The following is a 12,801-nucleotide window of genomic DNA, read 5'->3' as shown; positions in this document are numbered from 1 at the left end:
GCACAAGGTGCACATGTGTGCACCCCCTTGCGCATGCCAAGCCCGGATTTTATAACATGCGCGTGATGGGAAGATCAAGAGATCTCTATATATGCTGATCTGTCGCAAGCTATACTGCAGAATCGTTACTCACTCCGGGAAATTACATCCTTCCTCAGAAAGGATAACTTCCAGTACCGCTGGCTGCACCCTTTTGGACTCTCCTTTTCCCTGGAAGGGGTATCTCACAAACAGTACAGTACACAAACAAACAGTACAGTGCTCTCCGACAGAGCGCACTGTTAGCCTGCTCTTGGACTCGCGTTTTCCCTTACCCCTTATTCAGTAAGGGGAGGTATGCGCGCGGGATACAGAAAGTAAAATGTGCAGCCAAGCCGCACATTTTACTTTCAGAAATTAGCGCCGACCCAAAGGTAATTTCTTCCGGCACCGGGAAAGTGCACAGAAAAGCAGTAAAAACTGCTTTTCTGTGCACTCTTCGACTTAATATCATGGCGATATTAAGTCGGAGGTCCTGAAGAGTAAAAAAAAAAAAAAAAAAAATGTGAATTCAGCCCGCGTCCGTTTCCGAGCCCGTGGCTGTCAGCGGGCTCAAGAACCGATGCCAGCAAAATTGAGCGTCGGCTGTCAAACCCACTGACAGCCACCGCTCCTTTTGCCCGGATCTACCGCCGGATCTAATTTAAATACTGCATCGCGCGCGCCGGGAGAGCGGACGGTTGCCCGCTCTTCCGCGGACTTTACTTTATAGGCCTGAAAATCAGCTCACCGACCGAGGCTCTTCCTATCCTTACACCTCGGGACTTTACCAGCACCTTGGTCCAGGCCAGCTCATCTAAATCATCATCTGCAGGTCTCCCACTCCCACTTGGCAGAGTTGGAAAAAGGAATAGCAGATTGCGAAGGCATTCGGGTGGATCCCAACCCAGCCAAGCCACAATATGAACTTCCAACCAAGGAGATCTGTGAGTATCTCAGACTATCTTGATCTAGCTCTTTTATGAATAGGCAGACATCTTGCTATTCTGAATTTAAAAGGGAGACTGTAGCCCACAGCTTTCTCTTAGAGGAGGTTTTTGATAATACTTTATGCTCTCTATCTTACTGTTATAAGTTTTTGCCATATAGGCGGTGGGGGGATCTCGTCCCCATTTATGACAATAATACCCCCCAGATCGGGAGAGTGTGTAGCCTGCAGGGAGGGAAAGGCAGGCAACAATCAGTCCATAGGGGACAAATCTCGTCCCCATGGGTTTAGTGCTGTTTACTGGTTTTTTATTGTATTTGCAGATAATCCCTCAAACGCAACAGGAGTTACCTCTCCCTTCTTAATCTATGTTGTCTGCCTTGGGTCATATTCCCTACTAGGTTTACTGTTTATTGGTGGAGCGGCGCATCACGCTGTGCCCTCAGCTGGGGAACTGCCCAACTTATCATTGCGCGAGGGTTGAGCCCATGCCTTTGATTTATACCCAAAATCTACATAAATGGCTAAAATATGTATTAAGGCCTTAAATGTTAAGGGGTTAAACTCACTGCAGAAGCGGAGCCTCCTTTTTCGGGAACTTGATTTAAAACTGCCTGAAATAGTGTTCCTTCAAGAGACCCCTTTATCTAAGAGGTATGAGTATCTGATGAGATCACCCAAATACAAATGACAATACTTTACGCCCAACAATAAATTAGCAGAATATACTGGGGTCGGTATACTATTTCTGCAAAATTTTATATTTGAATGCACCTACTGCCTTTCAGACCCTAAAGGCAGGTATCTATTACTCCGCATTAAAGTGAATGGGTCCCTCTATAGTTTATGCTCCTAATAGAGAACAGGTTGCTTTCTTTCAAGAACTTCACCAAATCTTGTTACAGCATAGTGTGGGCTTGTTAATACTGGGGGGTGACTTTAATGTAGCTCTCTCTCATTATTTAGATACCTCTAAGGGACACACACCGGTTGCAAAATTACACAGCAGGGTTCTTAAGGATCTCATGAACGATCTGCAGCTAGTGGACCTTTGGACACTCCAATACCCTCGCTCCCGATCCTATAGTTATTATTCCAAACTACATGATTCCTATTCCTGAATAGATTATATCTTGGTAACTAAGTCACTTTTCCACTACATTCAGAATATCAAGGTAGGTATCATCTCATGGTCAGACCATGCTCCTATTAGCCTGGACATGCAGGGGGACAGAGTGGGAAGGCGGTTTTGGAGACTTAACAATTCTATATTGAATGATCCATCCTATGTACAAGACATTTCCCAAGCCATTAATGACTTCTTCGGAACCAGTGATGGCTCTGCTGATTCCCCTGTCGTGGTCGGGGTTTGTTTTAAGGCATTCATCAGAGGCCTCTTTATTTCTCGCTCCTCGTTTCTCAAGAAATGAAAGAATGAGGCAAGCTCCCAGTTACGGGATGAGATATGCCTTTTCTCAAAGCAACATATTCAGAGCGGATCCCCAGCTATTTCGACTCGCCTCACTAAACCAGAGAGGATCTCCATAGATTGGAAGCTGATTGTATCGCTTATTCCCTGGAACTCTCTCGCTAAGAGCACTGTGAAGGAGGTGAGAAGGCAGGGAAGCTGTTGGCCAATAAACTGAAAACCTTACCTTTCAAAATTATATCCTAAAAATTAAAAATGACCTAGGTGAGATATTATCAACTTCATCAGAGACTGGCCAGCAATTCCTCAAATTTTACCAAACTTTATACACTGCTGTATCCCAGATTGCCCCAGAGGCCATACATTCATATTTGAGCTCCATTTCGCTTCCCCATCTCACTATGGAGATGAGGGACCTCCTTAATGTATATATCTCCACCCCAGAACTGCTGCTGGCTATTAGAGGTCTCAAAGCAGGAAAGGCTCCCAGTCCCAATGGGAGGGGCGAAGGCCCCTCAGCTGGTTGCACATCTGCAAACATTATTTAATCACCTATGGACTGGAGGCTCTTTACTACCAGATTCAAACCTGGCAGGCATTACAATTATAGCCAAGCTAGGCCGCGACCCCCACACTCTGTGGCTCATACTGCCCAATATCCCTGATTAATCTTGATTTAAAGCTACTGGCCAAAGTGCTTACAACCCGGATGAATGGCTTTATTGCCCATATTATTCACCCGGACCAAGCTGGTTTCATTCCAGGCAGGATGGCCAGCGACAATGTTCGGAAAATTATAAATATAATCTGGGGGGCGCATAATCAGAACCTGCCCATGCTCTCCTTGCTATTGATGCATAAAAAGCCTTCGACATGGTGCTTTGGCCTTTCCTCTTTGAGACTCTGAAGGTTATGAACTTTGGTGACTCCTTTTATAATTGGATCCAAGCCCTTTATAATAAACCCAAAGCGTGTCTGAAAATAAATGGGGGATATTCGGATACTTTTAATGTACAATGGGGCACTAGACAAGGTTGTCCCCTCTCACCCATACTATTCACCATATTTTTTGAACCGTTGGCCATTACCATCCGTAATAATGCTCTCATTGATGTCTTTACCTTAGGAACAGAGACCTACAAGCTTTCGTTGTTTGCAGATGACATTCTCTTTACAGTTAGTAATCCCCACACTTCACTGCAGGCTATTGAAAATAATTTGGCTTCCTTTAGTGCACTTTATGGCTTTAAAATTAATTGGGATAAGTCGGAAATATTGAATGTTTCATGCGATTCCCAAACTACAACGTATTTGAAATCCAATCATCCATTTAAATGGGCTCAGTCCAAAATTAAATATTTAGGGGTCTATCTAGGTAAAAATCTATCCGATCTTTTTCAAATGAACTATGTCCCCTTGTTCCAGACAATAGAGAGGGACATGGATTGATGGTCACGCCTTACCATTTCCTGGCTTGGCAGGATTGCCGTCATTAAGATGAATATCTTGCCGAGACTACTATATCTAATTCAAACTCTTCCAATCCCATTAGCATACACGACTCTAAAACGCTGGCAAAAAGAAATTGATGCGATTCATTTGGCGGCACCGCCCTCCTAGGGTAGCCTGTTCTTTTTCAAAACAAGCTTGAAGGGGGCTTGGGACTCCCAAACCTGTCCTGGTAATACGCTGCATCGCAGCTTCGCCCCATCATTGACTGGCATCGTGTTCCAATGGCAAAACATTGGGTACAAATTGAACAGACCTGCTCAGTGTTATGCTCAGCTCCTGTAGAAGGGAGGAGTTAGTAATCTGTTATGCATAGGGGAAGAAGGGAGGAGTTAGTAATCTGTTATGCATAGGGGAAGAAGGAGTTTAGCAATCTGTTATGAATCGACTCCTGTAAAGGGAGGAGTTAGCAATCTGTTAGGGTTGTCCATGAGGAATTAGCAATCTATTAACATATAGACTGCGGAGTTGCAATCTGTTATGGATCTGTTGCTGAAGACTCCTGATGGGAAGGAGTAGCAATGGAGAGTGCTTGGATAGGGCACTCGGCTGTAAAGGAATGTAGATAAGTGGATCCTTGGGCAGATGACAGCGCCCCCAGGAGGATATCCTGAGAGGGACCACCAGCTAGGCTTGAGTATGGAGACAGACACAGATAGTTCTTTTATTAGATAGGTTAGTAGAACCACCAGAGGTGGCAGTAGTAAGCTGATATGACCGGCAGGGCTGAAGTCCCTCAGGAACTGGAACCGCGATCCCAGGGTTGCTGAGCTGTAGAGAAACTATAGATAGTGAGTAGACAGGGTATGCTGTGTTCATAGCCAGAACTGGATGACAAAACTCACATAAGGTCTTAAGGAGGCTCAGTAGCTGGAAAGGGTTAGGCCCTCGAGGACCGAGTACCTGGTTCCAGGGAAAGCTCTGAGAGAGCGATGGTAACTCACAAATGTCTGTATCTGCAATAGCTTCCAGGCAGTAGAGAATCTTCAGAGTGTTCAGGAACATGGGCCCTCGAGGAGTTAGTACCGGTTCCTATCTGCAATCTGAAATAAAGAAAAGAGAGCGAAGCCCCCGAAGAGCGGGTACCCCTGGTAAGTCTGAGGAGGCAGAGTAGCTTGGAATGAATCCCTTGCATTTCCTTGCTAATTCGATTCGTTAGCAAATACTGAGACCTTTTATATTGGAAGCAGATGACGTCATCTCAGGGGACACCCCTGAGGTTCGCGCCCTTGCTGGTACATCAATCGGAGCACGTGCGCCCTACGTCATCAGACAACATGGCGGATCTGCAGTGTCGTCCGGTCCGGGGACGCCGGAGGGAGACGGCAAGAAGACGCCGCGGCAGCTAACCCTTCATCAGACCCGGAGGAAGACGTCACAGAGGTAAAAAGGGCGGAGTGGGGGCGTCGAGCAGCGACGGACGCAATTGTACCTCCCTTCAAAGGGCGATCTCCTCTTCAGGTACCAAGCTTAGGTTTCAAAGGATACACGAGGTGAAACTGATGAAGCATCTCATTATCCAAGATATTGGTCTGAGGCTCCCAAGTGATCAAATCGGGGCCGAAGCCTTCCCAAATCAGAAGGTATGCAAAAGTCTTGCCTCTGTAGCGAACATCCAGAATCTCTTTGATCTTGATTTCTAATTTGTCTTCTGCAATGGTGACAGATGAATCTTGAGATTTGGAAGAATCTTACAGAGTGTTACTGATGATATCAGCAGCAATGGGTAGAGCTGCTATGGACATCACTGAGGAATTCAGTGGAAGTGGTGATTTATTTATAATTTTATAATTTATATACCGACATTCTTACATTAATGTGATGTTGAAGTATGTCCAAAATCCACTTCTAAAGATGACTCTCCAGTAGAAGATGCTGGATGAGAGATGGTAGTATTTAGCAGCAATAGCTAACTGCTATAGATGCCACTGAGACTTCAACGGAAGTGGCGATGTTGGGGTACGTCCAAAAACCCATTTCTGGATAACTCTTCCATAGATGAAGCTGGAAGAGAGATGGTGGCAGCACCAGCAATTCAAACAGGCTGGTAGCTAGAGATATCTTCTTCGGATCTAATTGTGCTGTAGAACTTCAGACACAACTTCTGAGTGAAACTTCTGAATGAAACCATCGTAGCAGATATCTCTAAGTTATAGTCCGTGAAGACAGTAAAGATGTAGAGCGCCATTTAGCCATGGCGATCATCGCAACCGCTATGAATATCAGCAGCCAGGAGTAGAACTGCTGTGGATGTCATTAAGATCCTCAAGAGAAGTGGCGAGGTAAAAGAATGGCCAAGGCTCACTTCAAGTTGTGATGCAGTAATGGATCTTCTAATTTGAAGAAGGGACTCCTCAGGTCTTCCACAAGACATCTGAGAATAAGGTTGCCTCCTGCCTCTGAGTCCAACAGGGCAGGGGTCCGAACCGTTGCTGGTTCAGAAGTCACAGAAACTGAACGAGAGAGCGGAGGAGATAACGCAGTATGGCCCAAGAGCAGTACTCCCGCGGGACTTAGGCCTGTCTGTTTCCTGGATGAATGGAGCATGTAGAGACGTCATGGCCGGACTGACCACAGTACATGCACAGGCCGCGTTTCTTCCAAAGTCTTCTCTCCTTTGAGGTCAAATGACCATGACCAAGTTGCATCGGTTCAATTTATCAACAGCTGGATTTGCTGGACCCATCCGAGGTGCAGGGGTACTGGCCTGTTTCAACCCAGTTAACACCTTAGGCCGAAGTTCCTTCACCTTGTCTCAGAGCCAACTATCAATCCGAGTAGCTAAGGCTATCAGTTCTTCCAGCAAGTCAGGTGTCTGGCGAGCAGCCAGCTCATCTTTCGAGCGGGTATCCAGGCCTCTGTAGAAGAGAGTCTTGAGACATCTGGGGTCCCAGCGAAGTTCCGCTGCAAGAGCCTTAAATTCTATGGCAAATTCAGCCAATGATCTGTTGCCTTGCTTCAAATCCACTAAAGCAAACCCGGCAACAGACATACGAGCAGGGTCATCAAAAACAGATTTAAACAAGTCCATAAATCCTTCTATGTCCTGCAAAATAGGGTCCTTGCATTGCCACGAGGTAGATGCCCATGACAAGACTCTCCCATCCAAGTATGACAGGATGTAGGTGGTCTTAGAGAGGCCCGTGGGAAACAATGAAGGCTGTAAGGTGAAATGCATGCTGCACTGGTTCAAAAAGCCCCGCGTCTTCTGGAGTTCTCCGGAGAAGTGATTAGGAGCAGCCAGTGGAACAGCAGTCTTTAAAGTTACCTCCTGTAACTAACCTTCTTGTGTAGAAGCTGTGCCTTGTATCATCTGTGTGTGAAGCTGATGGAATGCTGCAGTAAGTTTCTCCAAGGTTTCTTGCTGTTCTGAGATGCGTTGAGCCAGGCCCGGTATAGCCTGCAAAGAGGAGAGGTGTGCCGGGTCCATGGGGTTACTGACATCCCATACCTTAAGCTGGATTCCCAGGAGTACTGCTTCTCCAATTTAAAGCCGGATCCACTGGAGTTAGCAATCTGTTATGCTCAGCTCCTGTAGAAGGGAGGAGTTAGCAATCTGTTATGCTTAGGCTCCTGGGGAAGGAGGAGTTTAGCAATCTGTTATGAATCGACTCCTGTAGAGGGAGGAGTTAGCAATCTGTTAGGGTTCTCCGTGAGGAGTTAGCAATCTGTTAAGGTATAGGCTGCGGAGTTGCAATCTGTTATGGATCTGTTGCTGAAGACTCCTGATGGGAAGGAGTAGCAATCTGTTAACAGTGGAGTGCTTGGAGAGGGCACTCGGCTGTAAAGGAATGTAGATAAGTGGATCCTTGGGCTGATGGCAGATGACAGCACCCCCAGGAGTATATCCTGAGAGGGACCACCGGCTAGGCTTGAGTATGGAGACAGACACAGATAGTTCTTTTATTAGATAGGTTAGTAGAACCACCAGAGGTGGCAGTAGTGAGCTGATATGCCCGGCAGGGCTGAAGTCCCTCAGGAACTGGAACAGCGATCCCAGTGTTGCTGAGCTGTAGAGAAACTGAATATAGTGAGAGGACAGGGTATGCTGTGTTCATAGCCAGAACTGGATGACAAAACTCACATAAGGTCTTAAGGAGGCTCAGTAGCTGGAAAGGGTTAGGCCCTCGAGGAGTGAGTACCGGTTCCTATCTGCAATCTGAAATAAAGAAAAGAGAGCGAGGCCCCCGAGGAGCGAGTACCCCTGGTAAGTCCGAGGAGGCAGAGTAGCTTGGAACGAATCCCTTGCGTTTCCTTGCTAACTCGATTCGTTAGCAAATACTGAGACCTTTTATATTGGAAGCGGATGACGTCATCTCAGAGGACGCCCCCGAGGTTTGCGCCCTTGCTGGTACATCAATCGGAGAGCGTGCGCACGCACGCCCTACATCAGGCAACATGGCGGATCCACAGTGTCGTGCCAGTCCGGGGACGCTGGAGGGAGACGGCAAAAAGACGCCGCGGCAGCTAACCCTCCATCAGACCCAGATGGAGTTGCCACAGAGGTAAAAAGAGTGGAGTGAAGGCGTCGAGCAGTGACGAACACAACACTCAGGAGACATGCCACTGCAAGCTATGTTTTGGCAGTCCAGGCACACTTGGTGCCCGTGTCCTAATTTAACTCCCACTACTAGACACACATTGAATGTTTGGTCCACATGGAAGGATAAATTGGTAGGCTTGGCCTCGTACTTCTACTCATCTGCTCTCTTCCATAATACCACTTTTACTCCATGCATGTCCTCTCCGCCCCTTTCCTGCCAAATGATAAAATAATTCCCTTTGCCGATCTGCAGGTCGCACATGATTTGCCACCATCTGAATTTCTAACATACCTCCAGACAGCTCATTTCATAGCCTCCTTGCAGAGGCAATCCCAACTGCCCTCTAGGAGATCCCTTTTCGAGGGATATTGTACCCAATCTCAGTTGGTAAAGGGTCTGATATCAAAAATTTATAAATTACTGAATACTCAGTTAAAGACCAAACCCACTCATGTAACTGCCTGGGAACAAGACTTGGATATATCACTTTCTGAAGAACAATGGCCTCTGATATTCATGAAGACCAAATCTGTTTCAATTTCCTCTTATATAGTTGAGCATAGCTATAAAATACTATTTAGATGGTACATAGCGCCCACTCGACTATGCAAGTTCAATCCTCAGATTAGTGGGTTATGCTGGCGTAATTGCTCTCTACCAGGCTCTTTTCAACATATGTGGAGGGATTGCAAACATATTCAAAGCACCTGGCTGCAATTAGGTATTTTCCTTTCAGACATTTTAAAAACATCCATCCACTTAGTCATAACACATGCACTCCTCTATTTGCATGATGAGGATTTCCCTCCTCACACCCACACTTTTATTCAGCATTGTTGTATTGCAGTGAGAATGGAGATTGCTTATTCTTGGAAAAGACCATATGTTCCGACCTTTCAGGAGGTCCTGAAGAGATTGGACAAAACTTGCACAATGTATAAAATAACTGTGGCCAAACAACACAGGATGGACAAGCTTCATAAGGTTTGGATGCACTACTTAACCTGGAGGCAGGCACATCCTACGTATAGCACCCCTATGGCCGGTAACCTAGGGCACTAACAAGAACAACACCGATATGCATGTTGGTTCCTTTTATACCTACCTCTTGCATCATTATTGGTCTTTCCTGAGTGTACTTCTGTATATGTTGCTATTAGTTAAGGTTATTTGTTATCCGCGATCCTTTGTATAATTTGATGTTTAGGAAAACAGCACGAAGTGGGGAGGGAAGTAAGGGGAATTAGTTTATAAAATTGGAAGGTTGTCCTTGATACTTGATGAGGTATAAGCCTACGGGCCATGATATGTTTGCTTTATCTTTTTGAAGCATTACAATAAAAATTATAAATTAAAAAAAAAAAAAGAACCGAAACCGGCACGGAATCAAAAATGAAATTAAAATGGACCAAAAGAAATTAAACTGATATTTAATGAAAACAAAAGAACACATGTCCATTTACTGACTTTAAACGGTTTGCGGGCTCAAGTCAAGCGAGCCATAGCAAGATGAAATCCAAATGTTCAGGTTGTAGTCAACTTGAACCTGTGAAATCAATAAAGAAATAAGTCTGATACCCGCTCACCTTGCCCTGCCCGCTCTGGAGCTCAGGCAGCTGATGTCTGCAGCCTGTGGTACATCCAGTCTGCTCTGGTCCCACGGCATAGGCTTCCAGGCAGGCTGGAAAAGCAAAACAAGACGTCAAATGAACAGTGGTCTGAGGGAACCCACAGAAAAATGTCCATGTACACCGAAGAAATCAATAAGTCTTTGCAAACTGCAACACCTTTTATTGGACTGATAGATGAACTGCCCAGAGATAGTGGTGGACACAGGCACGGGTCCCTTCTTCAGATGCCTGGACAGTGGGTCAAGATTCAGATGATCACACGGCCGGCCTGGTGGCAGCACCGTATGTTCCCAGGTGGCATTGACCCGGGTTCGATTCCAAGGTTGGGTTTTCTGTTCCCCGGTTGGCCCGGGCTGGGGATTACTGTTCCCTCTCAGCTGTGGGCATACACACAGGTCGTGAACCCCCACACATACAGCAAAACATATTGTGCTCAAGAAATCCCAGTATTTGCATTACCCTGGTTCATAGCACACTAATTTGAACTCAGCTTATAAAAAGCTGCACACAAGAAAAAGTTTGCACGTGCAGCCTTTCCAAAATTAGAGGGAATATTGCTGAGGATGGCATGGAGGCAGTGTTCACAACCATCAACCAATGGCGACACCTATTGGCACAAGTACCAGGCTCTGGGGGCAGTCATAGTCCGTTGGGGGAGGGGGAGAGAAATATGAAATTACAGGAAAACCTGGGTAATTGCAAAGTTGGTTCTGACTGAGGTGGAGGCGAAAAGGAGTGGGGAAGAACAGCAGAGTCAAACCCCAACCTCCCAATGCTTCAAATGGTCACGCTGAAAATGTATTTTCTTCCCCCTTCTTTTCATTCTGTAGCATTAAAAAAAATTCTGGGGTGTAGAATGAGCAATACCGCAAGCCCCAAATATTGGGATCGGTACCACAGATCACATCAGTTTTAGGGCCAGACCGACAAAGCATCTTGTTCTATGTACAGAAACTGGGGAAAATATTTGTACATCTGGGTGTCGTCCCCCGTCCCCCCCCCCCCACACACACACACACCGCTCTTAAACCACTGCAATAATTTTCAGGAGGAGGAAGCCCTCCGTTCCTAAGAGAGGCAGCTAAATCAGCCATCCCAGGACAAGAAGCAGACCACAGCAAACCCCTCCAGCCGAGACGGGAACAGAGTGGGCAAATAAAGAAAGAAGATAAAAAAAGCACCAAAGAGATCCGGTACGGGGAGCTTTACCTGACTCGCAGTCAGCTCTAGTGTCATTCAGCTCGGCGCTCACATCCACAAAGTGGCAGATAGAGAAGAGCCCGCATCCTCTGTAGCAGGCTTCAAGAGCACCCTCCTGCAGAGAGAAACAGGAAGCTTCAGAGCCACCAGAACAGACAGAGAAACCAAAAAATGTCCCCGCCCAGCACAATACACTCAGGAGCCCTCTGAGACACAGAGAGAGCTGTCAAACCCAAAGACAGGCACCTCTCTTCAGACTCCTCAGCGGTACCTGCTCCATCGGTAGGTAACGCCGCTGCAGATATCAACCCAGGTATCCTGCAGGTCAGCAGCACCATATCAGCCAGGGAACTCCCCCTCCAGGGCCAGCAATCACACTGGCCCATCTTCTTCTGCACAGCCGGGCCCCACCAGGAAAACCATCTATCTGCACTGGATACAGAACTGAAGGGGTGATCCCCACCCTGTGCACTCATCTGTGCTTTATCTCCGAGGGGATGATACTGTTTCACATATTTAGAAGCTCATTTTGCATTCGATATTTAAGGACCTAAGTCAGTCCAGGTGAGGGGGGGGGTCTGCCACGCTGATCTTTACAGGAACCTCACACAGACAGGAAGAGAGTTAGACTGACCAAAGAGGAAACGCAGGGAAGGAGATTCTTAAAAAAAAAAAAAAAAAAAACCACAAGGATGGGGCTAAGGAGTTGTAGCAATAACCACCCCAAATGACCTCAAGGTCTCCAATCAGTGTAATAAAGCAACTGGGAATGCTAGCAGCATGACCAGTGATGTAAGTAGAGGTATCACCAGCAGGAAAAAAAGGAGGCACTATTGCCGTTGTGTGAGTCATTGTGCCGTTGTGTGAGAGAAGAAAATTATTACTTACCTGCTAATTTTCGTTCCTGTAGTACCATGGATCAGTCCAGACCGTGGGTTATGTCCCCATTCCAGCAGATGGAGTCAGCCAAAGCTTTGAGGGGGCGTCACCATAAGTACTACTACCCCCTCTGCAGGAGTTCAGTATCGAGTATATCAAAGCCCGAGAAAACAAACAAACCCCCGTATTGGATCAAGTTTAAAGTGAACGGCAACAAACAGCCGCACAACCAAAGAATGAACTGTAACCCTCCCACCAACGGGTAGGAGGACATGAATACAGCGCGCCAACCCCAAAAGGGACTGCGAAATACAGTGAGAACTGAGAAATTGTGAAAAACAGGAATGATCACTATCGTCCCATAGAAGACAGCTGAGCAGGATTACAACCCAAAAGTGGTGGGCGTCTGGACTGATCCATGGTACTACAGGAACGAAAATTAGCAGGTAAGTAATAATTTTCTTTTCCCTGTACGTACCTGGATCAGTCCAGACCGTGGGATGTACCCAAGCTTCCCTAAACCGGGTGGGGTCCTGCGAGGCCTGCTCGGAGAACCTGCTCGCCAAAATGCCCAGAGACAGAAGAGGCGAGGTGTAGACGATAGTGCCTCGAGAACGTATGTAACGACTTCCAGGTGGCCGC

General features: G+C 46.5%; 1 protein-coding gene across 1 annotated transcript in view; it reads right to left on the bottom strand.

Moving 5' to 3' along the window:
* Positions 1-12,801, bottom strand: part of TMEM59L (transmembrane protein 59 like) — a 45,564-nt gene that overhangs the window by 19,781 nt on the left and 12,982 nt on the right. The window contains exons 2-3 of the mRNA XM_029614449.1: positions 11,290-11,395; positions 10,036-10,130 (exon numbers count right to left, since the gene is read on the bottom strand). Coding sequence (XP_029470309.1) covers positions 10,036-10,130; positions 11,290-11,395 — 201 coding nt within the window. The remainder of the gene's footprint in view (positions 1-10,035; positions 10,131-11,289; positions 11,396-12,801) is intronic.

This window comes from Rhinatrema bivittatum, chromosome 8, assembly GCF_901001135.1.
Source record: "Rhinatrema bivittatum chromosome 8, aRhiBiv1.1, whole genome shotgun sequence".
In the NCBI taxonomy this organism is placed as follows: domain Eukaryota; kingdom Metazoa; phylum Chordata; class Amphibia; order Gymnophiona; family Rhinatrematidae; genus Rhinatrema; species Rhinatrema bivittatum.
Note: the sequence above shows the minus strand (reverse complement) of the source record. Positions and strands in the feature narration are given on the sequence as shown.